This window comes from Canis aureus, chromosome 32 (assembly GCF_053574225.1).
Source record: "Canis aureus isolate CA01 chromosome 32, VMU_Caureus_v.1.0, whole genome shotgun sequence".
NCBI classification, from domain to species: domain Eukaryota; kingdom Metazoa; phylum Chordata; class Mammalia; order Carnivora; family Canidae; genus Canis; species Canis aureus.
Genome location: NC_135642.1, coordinates 37,420,762 through 37,442,418, shown reverse-complemented (window position 1 = coordinate 37,442,418; position 21,657 = coordinate 37,420,762). Strand labels below are relative to the sequence as shown.

The window sequence follows — 21,657 nt, the reverse complement described above, 5'->3', positions numbered from 1 at the left end:
CTATCCTCACTTCCATCATCACAAATCAATATTACCTGGTCCTGAACTTCCAATGAGCAGAATCATACAATGCGCACCATTTTGTGTCCGGCTTCTTCAGCTCAATGTTTTTTTTTTTTTTTTTTTTTTAGCTCAATGTGTTTTAAGGATCCATCATGCTGCTGTGGGGATCAGTAGTTACCCCTTTTCACTGCTGTGTACTATTCCATTTTATGATTCAACCACAATTTGTGTATCCTGGTGATGAACATTTGGGTTGCTTCTAGTTTGGGGCTATTCTAAATAGAGCTGCTAAGCATGTTCTTGTACATGTCTTTTTCATGGATTTACATAGTCATTTTTCTTGGGTATAAATCTATGAGTGGGATTCCTTGGGTAGACATTTGTTTCACTGTATTAGACACTCAGAACAGTTTTCTAAAGCGGCCGTAACATTTTACATTCCCACCAGCAAAGCAGGAAGAGTTCCCATGGCTCCTCATCCTCATCAACACTTGAGATTGTCAGTCTTTTATTTTTATTTTATTTTTATTTTTATTTTTTTTAAATTTTATTTATTTATTTATGATAGGCACACAGTGAGAGAGAGAGAGGCAGAGACATAGGCAGAGGGAGAAGCAGGCTCCATGCACCGGGAGCCCGATGTGGGATTCGATCCTGGGTCTCCAGGATCGCGCCCTGGGCCAAAGGCAGGAGCTAAACCGCTGCGCCACCCAGGGATCCCTTATTTTTATTTTTTTGAGATTGTCAGTCTTTTAAATTTTGACTGTTCTAGTGAGTGTATAATACTAACTCCTGTTTTAACTTGCATTTTCCTACTGAGCAATGACCCAGTGAAGTGCAAATAGGTCTTAAACATATAAGGGGACTTCCAGCCTCAGTCTTAATAAAAATGCTAATCGAAACTACCCTGAGAAAGTAGCACCTCTCCATAGGCTGATCGGCTTTTTGAATATTCAATTTTAGATGATGCTTATTTAAGTCTTGCCTCTTTTTTTTTTTTTTTCCACCCGATTCAATCGTGGTCATACACTATGGACACCAATCATCTTTCAGGAATATGCACTGTACATATTGCCCCCATGCCTGTGGCCTGCATTTTTGCTTTCTTAATGGTATCTTTTGATGAACAGAAGATTTTAACCTCGATCGCCTCCAGTTGGTCAGTGGTTTTTATGATTATTGCTTTCCGGGCCCTGTTAAACAACCTCTGCCTTCTACAATGCCAGGAAGAAATTCCAGCGTGTGTCCGTGTGAACATGTGCTTGTGTGCACGTGTGTGCATGTGCACCCATACGTGTGTGTATGTTTCCTAGGAGAAATCACAAACTTCTTGAACCATCAGTTCAATTCCTGGGCATTTATTCAGGAAAGACACCTGAAGAACTATTATACTAGTCACTTCCTGGTAAAAGCACTGAAAATTGGAAGCGAGGGGCGTTGGGTGGCTCAGTAGGTGAAGCATCCAGCTCTTGATCTTGGCTCAGGTCCTGATCTCAGGGTCATGGGATCGAGCCCCACGTTGGGCTCCATGTGCTCAAGCTCGGAGTCTGCTTGAGATTCTTTCTCTGCCTCTCCCCTCCCTGCTCCTGTGTGTGTGTGCATGTACACACATACACACACACACTCTCTCTCTCTCTCTCAAATAAATAAATAAATATTTAAAAAAAAAGAAAACTGGAAGCAAGGTGTGAGGGAGAGGCAGACTCTTCCCTATATGTCCTTTGATTGCTTTTGAAGCTTAAACTGTGTGAAGATTTTACTACCTGAAAATACTTACCTGTAGATAGACGTTACTCTAAGCGGGTAGGACCTTCTGTTGGCAGACACTGGTGAGTGAGGACCGTCCAGAGGAGGGGAGGAGCCCGAGTGAAGGAGAAAGTGGGCTGCAAAGTCCCAAGTGTGTGGGGGCCATGAGTGTGTGTTGCAGACCCTTGCGGGGGGGGGCTCCTCCTGGCCTCAGTGCAGCATTCCAGGTGCACGCACGTTCACCGTGTCAGGTGTAAGCCCCCTCGTGATCCCTGCCGCACTGAGCCCAGAGCTGTGGCTGTCCTCGCTGGGCCGGGGTACCTTACCTCTCCCACGGCATTTAAATCTCATTCAGATCCCAAGGGCCAGTTTTAGGAATGATGTCTGTTTTTTTTTTTTTTTAAGATTTTATTTATTTATTCATGACAGACACACAGAGAGAGAGAGAGAGAGAGAGAGAGAGGCAAAGACACAGGCAGGGGGACAAGCAGGCTCCATGCAGGGAGCCCGATGCGGGACTCGACCCCAGGTCTCTAGGATCTGGGCTGAAGGCAGACGCTCAACCGCTGAGCCACCCGGGCGTCCCAGGAATCATGTCTGTTGGACAAGAAGCCGCCTGATGCTCAGAGACATCAAGTCACCTGTCAGAGGTCACGCAACCATGAAATAAACTAACTGGACGCAGGGCTGCGTACCTTCCCCTCTCCAGAACTCTCTCGAAGTCCAGGGTAGAAGAAGGGAGGGTGGAAAGAGTTAAGCACCCAACCGTGAGCAACCAGGCTCTTTCCCTGGCTCTTTCTCAGGCGGCCCCTCCCCCCCCACCCAGGTTGCTGCCTGGCCTCGGGCCCCATCCGCACCCCCACCCGCCCCCCGCTGGGGGACTACAGGAAGGAGGCACAGATGGCAGGCGAGGACGAGGCCCCCAGCCAGGCTCACCCAGCTGTCGCTTTGGAGAGCACCACGCATCTCCTCCTCCTCCTGCCTTGAACAATTGGGAGCTGGCCAGCCTGGCCCCAGCTGTTCCCTCTCTCTGGTCCAGGGCTCCTGCAGACCCACACTTCTGAGGCCTTTGTCTCTGGGGGGCCCGGGAGTAGGGGGGGGAAGCATGAGTCCCACAACGTCAGCGTGGGACAAGATCTTAGAGGACAACGGGTCCAACATTTCATTTTACAGATGGGGAGACTGAGGCCCGGAAAGGCAGAGGGACTTGTCCAAGCTCACAAAGAGCCAGGCGGAGAAGCCAGCAAAGCTTAGGATTTAGGGGTGAGGGGTGCTTGGGCAGGTCCTGTTTGGTCTCCTGACCAAGCTTCCACCAGAGCTGTTCTAACTTATCCCGATTTTATACAATGATCTTCCACCTGTGACCTTATCCTGGGACTCTTTTTTTTTTTAAGATTTTATTTATTTATTTATTCATGAGAGACACAGAGAGAAAGAGGCAGAGACACAGGCAGAAGGAGAAGCAGGGAGCCCGATGTGGGACTCGATCCCGGGTCTCCAGGATCACGCCCCGGGCCAAAGGCAGGCGCTAAACCGCTGAGCCACCCAGGGATTCCCGTATCTTGGGACTCTTTTTTTTTTTTTTAATTTTTATTTTTTTTCTTGGGACTCTTTAAATGGGTCTACAGACCATTTAGGTATGCGAGCTTGGATAGGAGAAAATGTTACTAACTCCTGATTGAAATTTAATATTTCTTTTATTTATAAGTGTAGGCAACAAATCCTTGTAAGATTAGCTGTGAACCTGTGACTTTTTTTTTTCTTTAAGATTTTTTTCTTTATTCATGAGAGGCACAGAGAGAGAGGCAGAGACACAGGGAGAGGGAGAAGCAGGCTCCCTGTGGGGGAGCCTGAGGTGGGTGGGACTCGATCCCAGGACCCCGGGATTCCTGAGCTGAAGGGAGACAGACGCTCAACCACTGAGCCACCCAGGCTCCCTGAACCTGTGACCTTTTCATCAATAATCGCAGGTATTTTCAGATCACATTATTCTGTACCTGCTGTCCCAAAATCATGTTTACACACTCAGCACTTCGAAATTATCATATTTATTAGGTCCTTCACTTTGATCATGTTATTTAACGTGTTAACATAAAAGCACAGATAATACTATATCGCAATTCTGGTATACATTTTGATAACTAGATTTCAACATAATTGGTTTCTTTTCTAATCCTATTTGTCTTATTTTGTGTAGTTAAAAATGTTATTCTCTGAAGGGGGCCATCGGCTTAGCCAGGTTGCCCCCCCTTTACCGTTAAGAACCTGTTCTGTTTGGGGCGCCTGTGTGGCTCCGTTGGCTAAGTGTCCGACGCTTGGTTTCAGCTCAGGTCATGATCTCATGGGTCGAGAGATCGAGCCCTGAGTTGGGCTCCACACTCAGAGTCTGCTTCCCCTCTCGCTCTGTCTCTCCTTTCATTTTCTCTCTCTCTCAAATAAATAAATTAGTAAAAAGAAAAGAAAAGAACCTGTTTTCTATGAACAAAATATTCCAGTGTTAAAAATCAAACTTTGAAAAAAAATAAAAAAATAAAAACCAAACTTTTGAAAACTTTTGTGTCCTATCTGTTACCTCAGAAGACCAAGATTGAGACTGAAGTCACTGAAGACAAAGGAGTAAGCAAGAGGCTAGGGGGCTGGTGCCCCCGGTGGGGGGCCCATGGGCATGCCCTGTACTGGGCACCCATCAGGCTTTATTTGACACCTCACTGAATCCTCACAATGGCCTTTGGGTTGAGACTTAGTATTTCTTCCATTTTGCAGCTGGGGAACCTGAGGCAGTGAATATTAGGCATTAGCCCAAAGCACATGGCCAGTGAATGGTGAAGCTGGGATTGGAATCCAGGCGCACCGACGGCAGAGCCTTCCTATCTCATCACTGGGAATCTGCCTCCCTGTCTGGGTAGATGGAAGCTTCTCATAGAAAGTCCTGATGGTGTTGCTGCTGCCTGGGTGCTTCTCTTGGTGAGGGGAGGGGCACGGGGAAATGAGATGTGGAAGGATTTGCGGGCCCAGTGGATCCTCTGACACATGGGACCTGCCAGCTGTGCAGCCTTGACCAAGTCCCTAGCCCTATCTGGGCCTTCAGGGTTTCCACCTATGAAGTGCAAGGTTCTGAGTAGGGCCGTCCCTACCTGCCCCCTCCTGTGTTCACCTCATGGTGACCCACTTGGAAACTTAGGCATAGGTTGCTTAGCAACTAAAATCAAGGTCTTGGCTGAGTGGAATAGAAAGGGGGAAGGACAGGCTAGCACCATGTGATGCTGAGGCTACAAAGCCATCTCTTGTTTTTTGGTTTTTGTTTTAAGATTTTATTTATTTATTTGAGAGAGAGAGAGCAAGTGCATGCAAGCATGAGTCGGGGGAGGGGCAGAGGCAGAGAAAGAAGCAGACTCCCTGCCAAGCAGGGAGCCTGACGTGGGGCTCAATCCCAGGACCCTGGGATCATGACCTGAGCCAAAGGCAGACGTGTAACCGATTGAGCCCCCCAGATGTCCCCTATCTCTCATCTTAAAGAGGCTGAGTGCTGTGACCTATCCCTGCACCTTAAGGTGACCTGGTCCTTTAAGAGCCTTGGGATGGTGATGGGGACAGAGACTTCAGGAAGACCATCCTAAAATGAAAGCTTGCCTTAGGACTGAATCAGGCTTGGAGTTTCTCAGGCAAGGCAAACACACACTCATTGTTCTGGAAGCTGTCATGAGAGGGGCTAGTTGGTAGGGGTCTTGTCCAAGGCCTCAGGACCCCACTGGTCCCCAGGGAGATTCCCTGTTTCAAGCCAGGCCACCTCAGTTCCACTCCCTCCCACAGCCCTGGGGTACCCTCTACCATCACTTTGCTCCTGAAGTGTCTGGGGTTCATGGACCCTGGAGGAGGGAGCTCCAGATGCTGCAGCCTCACAGCCCCCGACCTCAGAGAACAGGCAAGTTTCTCTCTGGCCCTTGGGCCCTTGGAGCTGATCTCATGGGCTGAAATTCTACTACTGGCTACACATCCCTTGGGGTCTCACGGATTTGCTCCTTAAATCTCACCCTGACTTTTAGCAAATGCAAATTCCCTTGGCCACCACCAATACCTCAGTAGGTCTGCTTTGGGAATCTGGCAAGGGGCTGAGGGTGAGGAGCCCTGGGAAAGAGCCCTGGGGGTACCGAGGGGTGCCCTGCACCCTTGGGAAGACACTTCTCTTTGGGGCCAGGATTTTCTATGGGTGCAACTTGGTGCTTAGAACATGTGATCACTGGAGGCTCCTCCGACTCCGGCATTGTGTCAACGCACGGCCGGAATTGGGGTACTGGGGAGGTGGCTGGGGGTGGTGGTGGTAGGAGGACAAGGGCTATGAAGACTGTGAGGACCCAGGCCAGCTCAGAGCACAGAATCTCAAACTCATGCCCACCTAGAGGTCCTGTGCCTCAGATCCGAGCCAGCTAGACTCCAGAAAGCCCCTGTCCCAGTCTCCAGCACCTCTTGTCCCCATGATGTGAAGCGTGTTATGGCAGTTATGATAGAACTATAAGTCGTGATAGAAGTGTATTATAGCAGTTATGATAGACGTTACGATAACTCGGTTTATCGAGCCCTTGCTGTACCCCCGACCCCATGGTAAACCTCTCCATGCCTTATCTCATTTAACCCTGGCAGACAGGTGGACTCCAGATAAGCGGCCAGGCTGACTACAGAGGCACCCCGGCCCCTCCCCAAGCTCGCCTTCCTCTAAGCATTCCCATCAATCACATCCCCTGCATCACTGTCCCCATGTCCTTTGGGGCACCAATGACTGGGCTGCGAGTGCCTTCTCTCTACAGTGCTCACTGACTGTAGCAACCGAGACAGTTAGAAGGCTAGAGACAAGCCTCCTTCTTGCTGGCTGCAGGCCGGGGGGTGCCCCATGGGCTACTTCTGGGCCCAGGTGGACCAAAGAAGAGGAGGCAGTGGGCAAAAGCCCTTGTGACCACCGAGCTCCTACTTAGTGAACAACACTCACAGAGAAGAGAAAGCGAGGCACAGAGATGGAGCATGCCCAGGGGTTCACAGCTCAGGGCTGGAGCTGACATTTCTAAAGCTGTGGGAGGCTCTAGGCCTGAGAAGGAAAGTGGAGAGCAGATCCAGCTATCTGGCAAACTGGTCTGGCGTCCAGGCTGGTGCCTCTGGTGTGAGGGAGGGGACGGTGGGGTTAGGCTCAGGGCCCAAGCTCACAAAGTCCTAGTGAACCAGGTCCTATTATTTCCAGCCTCACTGGCTGTGCTAGGAATGAAGCCAGGGAGACAGCTCAGCAGAGGCCCTGACCCGAGGCAGAGGGATGGATTCTTTGACCTCTCGGGATATCCACCAGTCGGGCTGCTTCCCTGGTCCCCCGTACCTCAAATCCAGAGGGTCTCAGCCCACAACCTGAACTAAAATAAGCGAGCAACCCTTCCATGTCTGCCGAAGAGCATGCCTTCACTTTTCACAAAAATAAGCAGTCATTCTTCCAAAAAAGGGAAAAACACAAAGCCAGGCTGTCAATCTTGAGCCCTCAGACAAATGGAATGAAGTTGTGACTTCTCTCAGAGCACAATTCTCCCCCCTCCCCTTCCCCAAAGTCACTTACTGTACATTCAGGCTGTCACAGGCTTTGAGATGCAAATTGCACCAAGCGGAAGGCAGCTTGAAGAACAAAGAACGATTGAGGAAAGATCTGAAAAATGGATTTGGAAAAGACTCTCTGAATTCCCCTTCCACCTCCCAGAGGGGGAGACCCACATGCAGAGGGGAGCAGTGATGGAGATTTAGGGCTTTTCCATGGGAGCCAGCAGGGTTGAGGAGCTCAGTGCTGGGGCAGGGAGTGACAGGGAGACAGTGTTCCAGAAATCTGGAATGGCAGCAAAGGCTTTGGGGGAGCAAAAAGTCTGATTTTATTATAATCTTCAGCACTGAGCTGGGCACTCGTTTCTCGTCCTTCTTTTATTATCAGGCCTCAAACATACTGTGAGTCATGGAGCTAACTGGTCTGCCAACTTCTGGGGTGATTCCAGAGTAAGAGCAGCTGGGCCGGCAATACTGTTCTAAGAGCTTTAAGGGGGGAGTGCAGCCCCCTCTTGAGACTGGGAAGCCCCCGCGGGGGACCACGCTGTCACTAGGGCCTGTAGGAGCAGGGCTCCCAGGGCCAGCAGAGAGAATGGAGCACGGGATGGGGAGGTGGGGCACGAGAGCCTCGGCACCTGGCCTCAGGTCAGCCCAGTGCCCCCTTGCTGAGCACCTACTGTGTGCACGGAGGGCCTGTACAAGTCAGACACGTTCCCCACCCTCAGGGCCCTCAGGCCAATCAAAGTAACTAACTGAACTGCAAACTTCATGCTGACAAGCTCTTGGTCTTGTTTACCGCTGTATCCCTGGTCTTGGAACTGGGACTGAAGCATGGTAGGAGCTCAATAAACATTTGTTGAATGGATGAGTGGGTGGGTGGATGGGTGGATGGGTGGGTGAGGAGGTGGATGGATGCGTGGATGTATGGATGGGTGCGGGGATGGATAGATGGATGGATACACTAACCACTTAGGACATAATGAAGCATTTAGGAAGTACCCTAACAGCGACAGTCGCAGACTACCTCTGGGTGGGTATTGGGATGGGGAAAGCTTCATGGAACTGGCCTCATTGGAGTTGGGCGTCAGGGGCTGAGAAGGAGCCTTGTTCTGCATGGTCACCAGCACACTGGTAAGGACATATTTGAACAAAACGGTGTTAGAGGGAAAGAGAACAGGAGAGAGTGTGTGGCCCAACCCCATCACTTTGTAGAAGGGAAAACTAAGGCACAGGAAGGTTAAGCGTCTCACCTGAGGTCGCACAGCAACTAAGTGGCAAGGCAGAGATTCAAGCAAGGTCTGTCTGCTTCTAGAGCCTGATCGCTTGGCTCCCGTCCCGTGCTGCTCTCTTCCTCCTGGGCTCTGCCCTCCTCACTGAGATGCCTTGGGCAGCTCCCATTCTGGCTCAAGCTGGCCTCTACCACCCACCCTTGCAGGGCTAGGGAGACGGGGAGCAAGTGCCCAGCCCCGGTTAGACCTCCTATCCTCGAACACCGAAGACAGGACCAAAAGCAAGAGAGGGCACACTGATGGGGTTGGAGGAGGAGAACACAGCACCCCAGAGCCAAGTCCAAGGGGGATGTGTCCCATCACCAGGTCACCGAGTCCTAACAGGCATGGGGAGTGGTGGGGGAGGCCACAGGGCTTGCACCAGGGGGTTGAAATGACCCCCCACCTGGAGACCAAGCCTAGCATCCCAATCCCAGAATCAAGTTATTTGCACTATATGCAGCTGAATCTGAACACAAATTAACCGGGCTCCCAGTTTCCAGAGAACGTAAGACTGCCCCGTCGTTCTGAACAGCTGACAGGCGGCAGTTAAGATAGGCACGTTCAAAAGCTTCCTGACACACTGCAGGGCTGGTTCAATGTGCAAGGCGTCCATGGGCAGGACCCTCCCAGGGAACTCCCCCCTGCCTGGCCCACCCACAGATGAGCCTCTCGGGGACCCGGGTCCCCAGTGCCCGGTAGCAGGCTGGGTGCTCAGTCCATGCCCGCTGACTGCAGGAAGGACACCTTCTTGTCTGGCTTCCTGCTCCGGGGACACCTCTCTCCATCCCTTCCTGCCGACTGAAACTGCTGCTTCAGGCCTTCAGAGACAAAGCCTGCCACAGAGTCTAGGGAATACCTGCTCTCCTGGCTTCCAGCAGGGACGGACACATGGTGTTGGCAAAGCAGAAGAGCTCACAACGTACTGGTTGAATTCATGTCCAAGGAAGTCCTTGGAGACCTTCAAACAACAGTAGTAACAGTACAAGGCACATCTCTAGACGTGCCTCTGCCTACGCCACCCCTCTAAGGTGGGCAGGCCCGCTGCTGGGAGAGCTCTGTGTTTAAACTCTGCAGCTTGGGGGCTGTGAAACCTTGAAGGAGTCAATTTGCCTTCTCCGAGCCTCTGTTTCCTCATCTCTAAAATGGGGAGAATGACTATCTGTAAAATGGGGAGAGTAACTATAGTTTCATCATGGGACTTGAAGGGAGATTCAGAAGCAGCAGGTGGGTTAGACTCTCAACATCTGCCCAGGTGATCCTAGCGTGCGGCCAGCACGGAGCACCAGCGGGTTACGGGGACAACCCGGACTCCTGATGCCCAGGCCAGGTTCCACGCCTCTTCTAGCAGATGCTGGGGGCGCTACCACGGAGCTGTCAGCGTGCGAGACCCTCTGCCTCCAGCCTCGGCCTCCCTGCAGCCCGGATCTGGAGGCGGCAGGCAGCCGGGGTGGGGTGCAACAGGGAAGGGGCGGTGCACCTGGGGAGGCCCAAGTGGTTAATCAGGCCGCTGGGCACCATGCCTGGTCTCTGGAATATTCATAAGGCCCCTCCAGCTGTGCCAGGCAATCAGGGTGCTGATTGCTCCCCCATCTGCAGCTTAACATTCCACTCCAGAGAGGAGAGAGCTGGCGGCTGAATGTTAACTAGGAAAAAACAGGCTCTGGCCTTCACAGCGGCAGCCGAACAAGAGCCCCAGGGAAGACAAATGCACGTCTTCAAGATCTGCCAGCCAGCCGCAACGTATCTGCTCACCGGTGTCGTGAGCAGTGCAGACAGCCGTGGGTTCAGGAAGAAGTAAGCTGGCTTTGGGGCCAGCTCCGGCGCTGACCAGCCTCAGTTTCCCCAACTGTAAAATGCGGATGGCTCCACCCACCACCCAAGAGGACGGCGTTTCAGATTTTGTTGGACCCCACTGCTGTCGTTTGCAGTTGTTGGGGACATGCCTCCTACCTAAGGGACAACTTTTCCATAGCAGATATTGAAATCTCAGGCAAGCCAGCTTTGAAGGAACATGAACAAAGGGACAGCTGGAGCCTCCCTCAGAAGGCTTCGTCTTTGGGGTATGCGTCTGGGGGGGTCCCAGGGAGCGCTATTCTCATGCGGCCCTGAACCTCTCAGAGAAGCAAGAAAGGAATGAGGACACCTGATAGTAGATGGAAAAAGTTCAGGAAAGAACTACAGGGACGCCTGGGTGGCTCAGTGGTTGAGCATCTGCCTTTGGTTCAGGTCATGATCCAGGGGTCCTGGGATCGAGTCCCCCCTTAGGCTCCCCGCAGGGAGCCTGCTTCTCCCTCTGCCTGTGTCTCTGCCTCTGTGTGTGTGTGTCTTATGAGTAAATAAATAAAATCTTAAAAGAAAAGAACTACAAAAGCAGACATGTTCTGTGGCCTTCCAGTTGCTGGAGAGGGAGGGTGGCGGGGGCGGGGAATAGCCTGGAGCCATTTGGTGTAGGGACAAAAGTGTGTCCCCATGAGTCCACAGCTCATAATTAACGCTCAAAGCAATGATTAGAATCCACTAAGAAAGGGCCAAACTCCTCTCGGTGTTTGTACTGGAAAACACAGGAAACTGTATTTAGAGAGATTTCTATCAGAGAAGAGAACCTGGTGCTTTTTTAGGTGCTATAACCTTCTTTCTAGAAATTGGCCAATATGGAACAGCTCATCTCTTCTGCTGACAGATAATGAGAGGGTTCTGAATTTGGCTTTCCTGTTAGAGCTGGTAAGCCCTGTCCCCAGGCCAGCCGGGCCATGCCTGTGGGCTCAGCGGGGTCACAGCGGGCAGGACACTGACAGCCTCGGCCCACACAGCAGGATGGGTGGCAGGCATCTGGCCTGGTTCCGAAGGAGCCACTTTTTGGGTGTAGAACCTTGGTCCACATGGTCTCAGATACTGGGTCCTGCCTCAACTAAGTGAACCCCCCAGATCAGGGTCGCCTCACTCACCCATCACACTGCCACCCTCATCCTCACTGTGGGTACCTCTGCCTTGTTACCCTTTTCTCCAGCAAGCTCTTAAGCATGTTTAACTCTGGGAGAAAACATTTGCAACCAACATAATGGAGGGCTGGACTGAGCTCCTCTCTACAGCCTCTCAAACCTCAGGGGCTCGCTCCTTCTTTATGCCAACAGAGCGCTTTTATTTATTTATTTTTTTTCTTAGACACAAAACACTAAATGTTCGCCTAAAAAATTTAGAAGCTATAGCTATGGAAAAAGAAGAAAGTGAAAGAACCTTCATGATCCCAGTACTCAGAGATGACCGCTATTAACCTTAGGTGTATACTCATCTAGTCTTTTCCAGATAGGTAGATGGACAGATAGAAATTAGCTTTTTTTTTCCTTTTTTAAAAGATTTTATTTTATTTATTTATTTTTGAGAGACACAGAGAGAGGCAGAGACACAGGCAGAAGGAGAAGTGGGCTCCCTGCGGGGGAGCCCGAAGTGGGACTCGATCCCAGGATCCCGGGATCACCATCTGAGCCAAAGGCAAGACGCTCAACCTTTGAACCACCCAGGTGCCCCTCTTTTTTTCTTATTAAGAGATTTATTTATTTATTTGAGAGAGAGAGAAAGAGTGAGAGAGCATGTGCACACGCGAGCAGGGGAAGGGCAGAGGAAAAGAATCTTAAGTGGACTCCAGGCTGAGCGTGGAGCCAGACTCTGGGCACCACCTCATGACCCTGAGATCATGAACTGAGCGGAAACCAAGAGTCCTGATGCTTAACCGACTGAGCCACCCAGGCGTCCCAGATACAAGTTTTCTAATGGGATTAATGATATCTTGCCTTTTTGTTTCACTTAACAATACATCATAAAATTTTCTCTCATGAAATACTCTTTTGCATCAGTGGTTCTTAAAGTGTGTTTGGGGGATCCCCAGGGATTCCCAAGATTTTCAGGAATTCTGTTGGGTTGAAGCAATTTTAAAAATAATATGAGGACATTATTTGCCTTTTCACTGCCATTCTCTGAGGAGCGTACAGTGGAGTTTCCAGAGGCTGTGTGCACGGTATTTAGGATAGGCTGAATGCAAAAGTAAACACACAAATCTTCTAATATATACATACGTAACACACAAAACTTCTATTAAGCTAGACTAACTTAAAGAGATTTACAAAGGGGCAAAACAATGCCTTTCTCATTAATTCTTTGTATTTTGGAAAATAGTTATTTTTCATAAAAATATGTTTCTTGGGAGAACATGAAATGGGTTCATTAAAAAAAAACATTTTATTTATTTATTCATGAGAGACACAGAGAGAGAGAGAGAGAGGCAGAGACACAAGCAGAGGGAGAAACAGGCTCCATGCAGAAAGCCTGATGTGGGACTCGATCTGGGAACACCAGGATCATGCCCTGAGCTAAATGGAGACACTTAACTGCTGAGCCACCCAGGCGTTCAGAAATGGGTTCATTAATGTTATTTTTAAAAATATTTTATTTATTATTTATTTATTTGAAAGAGAGAGAGAATCTCAAGTAGGACCCAAGCTGAGTGCGGCACCCAAAGTGGGGCTGGATCCCACGACCCCAAGATCATGACCTAAGCCAAATTCAAGAGTGGGATGACTGACTAAGCCACCCAGGCACCTCTAACCTTAACCTTAGGTGTATACCCACCTAGTCTTTTCTAGATAGGTAGATGGACAGATAGGAATTATCTTTTTTTCTTTTTTCTTTTGTTTACTTTTTAAAAAGATTTTATTGTATTTATTTATTTTTGAGAGACACACAGAGAGAGACAGAGACACAGGCAGAAGGAGAAGTGGGCTCGCCTGCAAGGAGGGAGGAATAAAAAAATTCATATTTTAAATGAATTAACAGATAGATATTTTTGAAATTCCTTCATTTTCATTTTGAATATACCAAATATTGATAGATAGGACCCATCTAAGTAGAAGCTCTTTGGTGTCCTCCATACTTTTATTTTTATTTTTTTAAAATTATTTTATTTTATTTTATTTATGATAGTCACAGAGAGAGAGAGAGAGAGAGAGAGAGGGAGGCAGAGACACAGGCAGAGGGAGAAGCAGGCTCCATGCACCGGGAGCCCGACGTGGGATTCGATCCCGGGTCTCCAGGATCACGCCCTGGGCCAAAGGCAGGCACCAAACTGCTGCGCCACCCAGGGTTCCCCTCCTCCATACTTTTAAAAAGTGTAAAGGGATTCTGAGCTGGGCACTTGGGAACAACTAGTTGTTCTACATCGTCAGTTTTTTTTTTTTTTTAAGATTTTATTTATTTATTCATGAGAGACACACAATGAGAGTCAGAGACATGGGCAGAGGGATAAGCAGGCTACCTGTGGCGAGCTTGATGCAGGACTCAATCCTCGGACCCCGGGATCATGATCTGAGCCAAAGGCAGATGCTCAACCACTGAGCCACACAGGCATCCCTACATCATTAGTTTTGATGACTGCTTAGCTTCCCTTCATGTGGATGTCCCTAATTCATTCATTCACAAATTTCCTTATGATAGACCTGCAGGTTGCTTCTAATTTTCGTTACTATAAAAGTGCTGCATGAACCATCATGTACTTATGTAAAGTGAAAACCTACTGAATTCAGAGAAAACAACAGAAACCAACTGGTAGAGTGAGCCATCACTACAGTCCCTAGCAATCGAATTAAACACAATGTATCACAAGACAGGAACAAATAAAGTTGAAAATCTCTGTGTTCATTGAATATATGAATGTGTCCACATACACATTATCTCTATGTAGCCTCATGCTCTGTAAAAGAGTATCTTTTTTCCTGTTGTCCATGAAGTGTTTACAAAATCTGATCATATTCTAGTGCTACCGACAATATAAAACTCTTTGGTACCATTACAGAAACTGAGAAGAAGAGTTTAGAAACTTTTAAGCCATTTGAGAGAGAAATTTTATCTCTGTAGAAATTTTAAAATTCTAAAAAAAAAAAAAAGGAGTACTAAGAAAATGTTGCAAACATTTTTTTAGGGTGGTATACTTGAGAATATTTCTGTTGGATAGATTCTAAGAAGTGGACATGCTAGGCCAGTGGACATGTGCATTTGTATGTTAACAGTTATTGTCAAGTTACCTGTAAATTTGATGTAAAAACATCAAACACACCAACAATGTACTTGGGCACCTGCTCTCTCACACCCTGGATAATACCAAAGATAACTACTCTTTTAAATCTTTTTCTATTTTATTTTATTTTATTAAAATATTTTTATTTATTTGAAAGAGAGAGAATGTGTGATCACGAACAGGGGGTCAGGGAGGGAAGGAGCAGAAGGAGAGGGAGAAGCAGGCTCCCCAATGTGGGGCTTGATCCTAGAACCCTGGGATCATGACCTGAGCTGAAGGAAGATGCTTAACTGACAGCCACCCAGGCACCCACCCTCTTTTCTTTCTTTCTTTCTTTTTTTTTTTTTTAAAGATTTTCTATTCCTATTTTAGTAGGCTAAAAGACTTATTTTCATATTCTGTGAACTGCTTATTCATATCCTTTACTGTTTTCTGGTTTTTTTTTTTCTTTTTCTGGAATCCTTATCTATTTTGGACATGGATTTTTTGTCTGTATCAGTTATGGGGTTTGTCTTTAAGTCTCCTTACATGTCTCACTCACTGTGGTATAGAAACTTTGCCTTTTAAAAAACTTGTTTTAACCTATTAATCACTTCCTTTATGGTTCTGGGATTCTTGTTTAGAAAGCCTTTCCTTGTTGCATGATTTTAAAAACACTCTCTTTTTCTGTAATATACTTGCAGCTTTTCTTCTCTCTCTTCTTCTCTCTTCCTTCTCTTTTCTTTTAGTGTTTAGATCTTTAACACACCCAGAATGAATTGGTCTTTCAGCACAAGGTACTGACTACTGACCTTTGTAAGCCACACAGTGAAGTATCGCAGGGTGTCGGCAATGGGCTTGAGCCTCTGTAAGAACCACCCCCCACGTGGCTGAGGACCTGCTGTGGCTGGAGCTTAGCTGGTCCCCAAGGTAGACAGATATCTGAACCCCTCTGGTTTGAGAGGGGAGACAAGCTAGATTTCAGAATCCTTCCAAATGTGTTATAGCTGCTATGGGCATCTGTAGGCCAAGTCCATGAGCAGAGCTAATAGATTTTCCCAGGAAAATACCCAAACATCTTTAACATGCTACGTGGTTCACAAGGAGCTTCTCTGTCTACCATCCCACTCCATGCCGACATCGCACATGGAGACGGAGGAGGATTCAGCATCCTCATTTTACCATTATGGGAAGATAAGGTACAGTGGGGTTAAGGGGCGTGCCTGAGATCACATGGCTGGCAGGTAGCAGAGCCAGCTAGAACCCAGACCTCCTGCCACCTAGGTCATGGCTCCTCAGACCTGTCTGTGCATCAGGCTCTGTCTTCAGCATCTTGGGAAGGAAGATATGGCCCAAGGCTTTCCCAAATCTCTGTTCTCCCACCGTGGGTAGGAGAGACTGGAAAAATCCATCCTCCACCACCAACTGATGATAGATTTCAAAAACTAAGGCTTCCTTCCGCACGTACCTCCTCCTCCCCTGAGTGGTTTGGTGGAGGGTGGGAGTGGAGATGAGTCAGGCCGGGAAGGGAGAGCTCAGCCATAAACAAGCCAGACTGACAACGAGCACTTTCCCTGAGGCGCGTGACCTCCCACGGGCCTCCAGGGACTCTGCCTGAATGCAGAGCTTCAAAATTTCATGATCTAGGCTTTGCAGATTTAATTTGTTAGAGTCACAAAGGCAGCCACAGAAGGGGGAAAACCTTTAGCTAGGAAGTGGGGATGACAGAGAAGGTAAATTATTTCCAGCCTCTCAGTGGAGAGCTTGCAATTTTTTTTTTTTTTTAATGAGTGTGTCATTTTTGCAGATGCCCCGTGTGCCTATGGCTGGGTCTTCATCCCTTCCAGCTCCAAACCAAAAGGACATCCAGGGGTGCCTGGGTGGCTCAGTTGGTTAAGCATCTGTGTTCGGCTCAGGTCAGCTCAGGGATCCAGCCCCTCATGGGGCTCCCTGCTCAGCGGGGAGTCTGCTTCTCACTCTCCCCTTCCTCCTCCCCCCTGCTCATATGCTCTCTCTCCCTTGTCAGATCAATAAATAAAACCTTTAAAACAAAACAAAAGGACATCCAGGACACAGAATTGCAGAGCTGGACCCGGTCCTGGAGATCACCTAGGGATCGGATGTTCCAGTCCAGAGTGTTGACGGGAAAACCATGCAGATGAAGGGAAGTGACTTATCCAAGCGCTTTAGGGAAGCAATCTTTGGGGAAGTTTTGGGAACGCATCTCAGGTCTCCTGGATCCTGGCCTGCATTTGTTCTGGTGACTCTCAGGAAAACCCTGGGGAGGGCATAGCCACCAGACACATGACGAACACAGTAAAAAGGCAAGGGGCACAGAGAGAAATGGGGGCAACAGTCTCAGCAGCGACCGGCCAGGGCTTCTCCTTGCTCGGGACAGCTGCCCGGCCAGAGAGGTGCAAGTCCTACCTGCTCCAGGGGGATGACCAGGAAGGAGCCGCCTCCTGCACTCTCGGTGACGATGGCCAGGAAGCGGGCGTTGACAGCACAGAAGTGGTTATCGTGCACATTTTTGGTGATGGGGATACCGTCGAAGCAGTGCTCCCGGTTGGCCACCTTCCCGTAGACATTCCGGAACTTGGAGCTGCGGTATTGTGGGCGCCAGGACATCTGTGAGGGACCAGGAAAGACAAGGGTCAGGCAGGTCACTGCTTCGGGAAGGGCCTTGGCTGGGCACTGGGGGGGAAGAAAGTGGAGAGAGAGGAGGAAGCGCCCAACCTCTGTGTGCCCAGCCCTGGGCTAGAGGACTTCCTCTCCTAGTAAGTCCTGTAAGAGCATAGATGCGCATGAGGGCACTCATACATTTCCTGCCTTTGGTACACACTCCCATCCACCTTCCAGAAAATGTGTAAGGTCCTTTCACTTCCCAGGGACATGGCATGTGACAGAGCAGACCATCCGCCCAACAACACATATGGGCTGCCTTCTGCGTATCAAAGACTGAGCTCAATTCAGTATGGAGGTCTGTACCTCCAGAGGCAGCTGGGTGTCTACAAGGACAAAGAACACTGCTGTTGGTGAGGGAGGGGGGACCTGTGCAAAGAGACAAATGACCATCCATTATCCTCCCCTCCTCTGGTTCTCTCTAGAGCTTCTAATCCACAAATGCACCTTCAGAAATCTCATAGTCCCATCTATCATCATCATCATCATCATCACTAGGCACAGAGGGTTCAAGTGACTGCTCCAAGGTCACACAGCTAATAAGTAGAGCCCTGAACACAGGTCCCCTGACTGGAAATCTGAGACTCTTTTCTGTGCCGGAAATACCCTTTGGAACAAGGTTTCTCAGTGTGGGGTTGAGGATTAATTACCTGGATCAAAATCATCTGAGCCTCTCACATTGTTGGTGAGAAATACAGATCCCTGGGTCCCAGTCCAGACCTACTGAACCCAGGATTTGGGGGATGGGACCAGAGACTAGCATTTTAATTCAGCTTTTCACCCACCTACAGGAAATGCTCAGTAAGACAGAAACGCACTAAATTTTGAGAGCCCACCCCCCTCTCAACCCGCCATTGATAACACGAGCTCTAACCAATCAACCAACCAACCAACCAGCCAGCCAGCCAACCAACCAGCCAACCAACCAACCAACCAACCAACCAGCCAACAACCAACCAACCAACCAGCCAACAACCAACCAACCAACCAACCAGCCAACCAACCAACCAACCAACCAGCCAGCCAACCAGCCAACCAGCCAGCCAACCGGCCAGCCAGTTGGCCCCTGCTGCATGCGTGTCCTGTGCCCTGCAGCTGAGAATGCAGATGTGCACGAGTGGGTGGCCGGAGCAGGTGGACAGCACACAATGGAGTCCAGCTTCACTACAGGATGGTGCCCCCTAGGGGGAAGCCCTACAAATGGTCATCCTCACAGATGGAACCCAAATCCGTGTTCTCCTGGTAGGCATGCCTCCAAGTACAGCAGGCCCCACGCAGGTACCACGGCCTGGCATACAGCTAGAGCTCGACAGCCCTCTGTAAATGAGTATGCTCTTGGCCCAACTCTGCCGCTATCAATGCCTTCCCGCTCCTGCCAAATCTCCTGTTGTCTCCTGCCCCATCTCGGGACAGAAAGAGGCAAGGGTTATTTCCCTACAGGAAATTTCCACGGGAAGGAAAGACAAAAGGCAGCACAGAATCAGGACATTAACTCTGGGGATTTGAAAACAAAACTTTGCATTGGATTGAAATAAAGCCGGGAGCTCAGCTGCAAAGTTCTCCTCATTGAAGGAAGGAGTTCAGATCCAGTAAGGAGGTTCTCAGGGAGGGTTTCTCACCTGCAGGCAAATCCTCTTCCCACCTGCCCCCCAGGGGGCCCCCCACCCGCACCTTCTCCACTCTCAGGGTGTCAACTCTGCATCAGGATTACACCAGCGATGCCCAGGGTGGGGCCCCAGGTGGTCACGGATGATCCCCTTACACGGTACAGAGATGAAGTGTTTAATTTGAGTCGTTACGTGTTTATTTTAATTTGCATTAGAAATAATATAACTTGCATGCTAAATCCACAATTTCACAGATACTACTGCTAATAAGGCTAAGTTAAAAAATAATGAATCGATTAAAAAAAATACAGTATGAAAAATATAGCATAGACCTGGCAAAAATTCAGTCTGATATGGGAATGCTAGAAATTGCTCTGTCCTTTCCAGGTAGAACATTCTAGATTCCACAGTTCCCATGAAAGAGAAGGAAAGAAATTCCATCTCCTGTTCCTTGCTGCTGCATTCCCGGGCTGGAACACCTTCACGCCTCTTCCCTGCCCAGGCCAGCCTGAGCCTTTGAGGGCCGGACTCAACGTGGGACTCCATAGCCCCAGACTCCTCAGAGCCCCTGGACAGCCAGCACCTCTCCCTCGGCGACTAGTCTCTACTGTGTCACCGGCTCTCTCTTCCCAGGAAGTTAGTCTCAGCTCCGTGATGGCAAGTGGTGACCCCAGGGCCTTTGAGCCTCACTGAAGACTGGTCTCTGCTCTTCCTGGGCAGCCCACATGTGTCCTGGATGCTCTGGGGACACCTGCTGGGCACCTAGCCCCTAACAGGCTGAGCCCCTCCCCTAAGAGACCTCCCCTACCCCTGGTGGAGAGACAGCTGGACACAGAACACAAGGCTCAGGGAGCCACTTTCTAGCCCACAGCTGGCAAGCAGGACGACAAATTCTCTTCCCATTCCAAGCACAGCCCACTGCCTGGCACCTGGGGTGGGCTGAGACCGGCCTGTTGATAAGGCCCCAGCATTACATTTTTGCCCAGTGTAGACTTCACCGGAGGGTTTCATGAGTGGCTGTGCAGGGAAGGGGGACAAGAACAAGACTGGGAGCCACATAGCTCCAGAGGCGGTGCCACCTTTGGGGCTGCCTCGCTGCGTGACTTGGGCAAACCACTTAACCTCTCTGTGCTACCTCTGCTCTTATGTAAGGGAGGCTAATAAGCCTCACTACCTCCAGGGGTGCAGAGGAATCAATGCCAGGATGTGCACAGCACAGGTGTGGCACCCCCCCGATGCTCACTTACCAGAGCAGAACACGAGGCAGGGGAAGAAGGGCTCTGTGCGGCCCCCCAACCTCCACCCCAGGTCCTCGGGGCCCCCAGCCTGTGTCTGCCATGGCCAGGGGGATCCGCATGGGCCTTCTGAGAAATGCCTAGTTCCACAGCTCTGGTGACATACAGGTCAGCTGACCAGACAGGCTCCCCGGAACCCTCCCTGGGTGGAGCCCACAGGCTATACCTGGGATTATTTTCCCATCTGACTTCACCTCTTCCTCCTCCGTCTCTCCTCCACTCTTTCCCCCACAGTCCCCCTCCCCCTTTCTGCTCTGCCCCACTCTCTGCCTTTCCTTCCCTCCCCCCATCTCCCCACTGCCCCCCCTCCTCAGGGTGCATGTGGACAAAGAGGCATTTGTGGTCAAGGCTCCTAGTGGGTTCCCCTTTATTTTTGAACATATCCCATGGGTGCCTTTCCCAGCCCAGCTAGCATTTCTGAACTGGATGTGCATCCTGTGGTGCCCGAGCCCAGCTCTCAGGCATGGGACAGGCCTGTTCTTCCAATGAGCCTGCCTCCTCGGTTTGGGCCCCAGCGGACCCTAGAATGATGTAAGCCTGCTTCCTGGGGAAAGTGGAGAGCGTCTTTCCAAGGGCTTTGGAAGCCCCAGGTTGGTTTTTCCCACTGGCCGGTAGGCTGGGGCTGGATCGCTCAGCTAGGCCTTTGGGAGCACCTTTGGCAATCGTGGTCCTCATCACTGGGCCTGCAGCCTCACCCCATCTGAAGCCACAGCAAGTGCACGGCAGAGTCCTGGACCGGGAGCCTGTGGTCCTGGGTTTCTACTCCCCGTTCCGACTCCTGCTAACCTTGGAAAAGACACTCTGCCTCTCTGAGCGTCAGGTGTTCCATTTCTAAAATAAGATCCCTAATTTCCGATTTTATGTGGTTGTTTTTAGGATCAAGATGAGATAACGTGGGTGCAAGTCCCATTCAAGATACCACTGCTGCTCCCGTGGGTCCAGGCTATTGAGAGGTATCCAGGAAAGTACCTACAAAGATCCTGCTTTCAAGTGTGGAGGAGATGAAACCTGTACCTGACAAGTTCATAGTAATCGGACAGTCGCTCAGTGGCAAACAGCAAACAGACTGTGGAATGGAAGTGCTATGGGAAGGGGAGGTCAGGGAAGAGGGGGATCAGGGCGGGCCTCATGGGGTGGGGACCATCCACCTGTGCCAGGCGCAGAGAGAGCACGGGGCTGTGCACGATCCCAGTGGGTGAACTACGGCTCTCCTCGTACAGGATGGGAGACAGACCCAGCCCAATGGGGTAGTCAGCACAGGGTTAGGGTTAGCACATGGGTTAGCGAGCACAGGGGCGACTTGAACCAGCTCTTTCTGACTCTACAGTCCAGATCACGTTTTCTCAAACCTTTTATTTTTTAAAAAGATTTTATTTATTTTTTAAAAAGATTTATTCATGAGAGACAGAGAGAGAGGCAGAGACGTAGGCAGAGGGAGAAGCAGGCTC

General features: G+C 49.8%; 1 protein-coding gene across 5 annotated transcripts in view; it reads right to left on the bottom strand.

The window, feature by feature from the left end:
- CORO2B (coronin 2B) overlaps positions 1-21,657 on the bottom strand; it is a 134,446-nt gene that overhangs the window by 49,920 nt on the left and 62,869 nt on the right. For all 5 annotated transcript variants that reach the window (XM_077881649.1, XM_077881650.1, XM_077881652.1 and 2 more), the window contains exon 2: positions 17,053-17,253. In XM_077881649.1, coding sequence (XP_077737775.1) covers positions 17,053-17,253 — 201 coding nt within the window. The remainder of the gene's footprint in view (positions 1-17,052; positions 17,254-21,657) is intronic.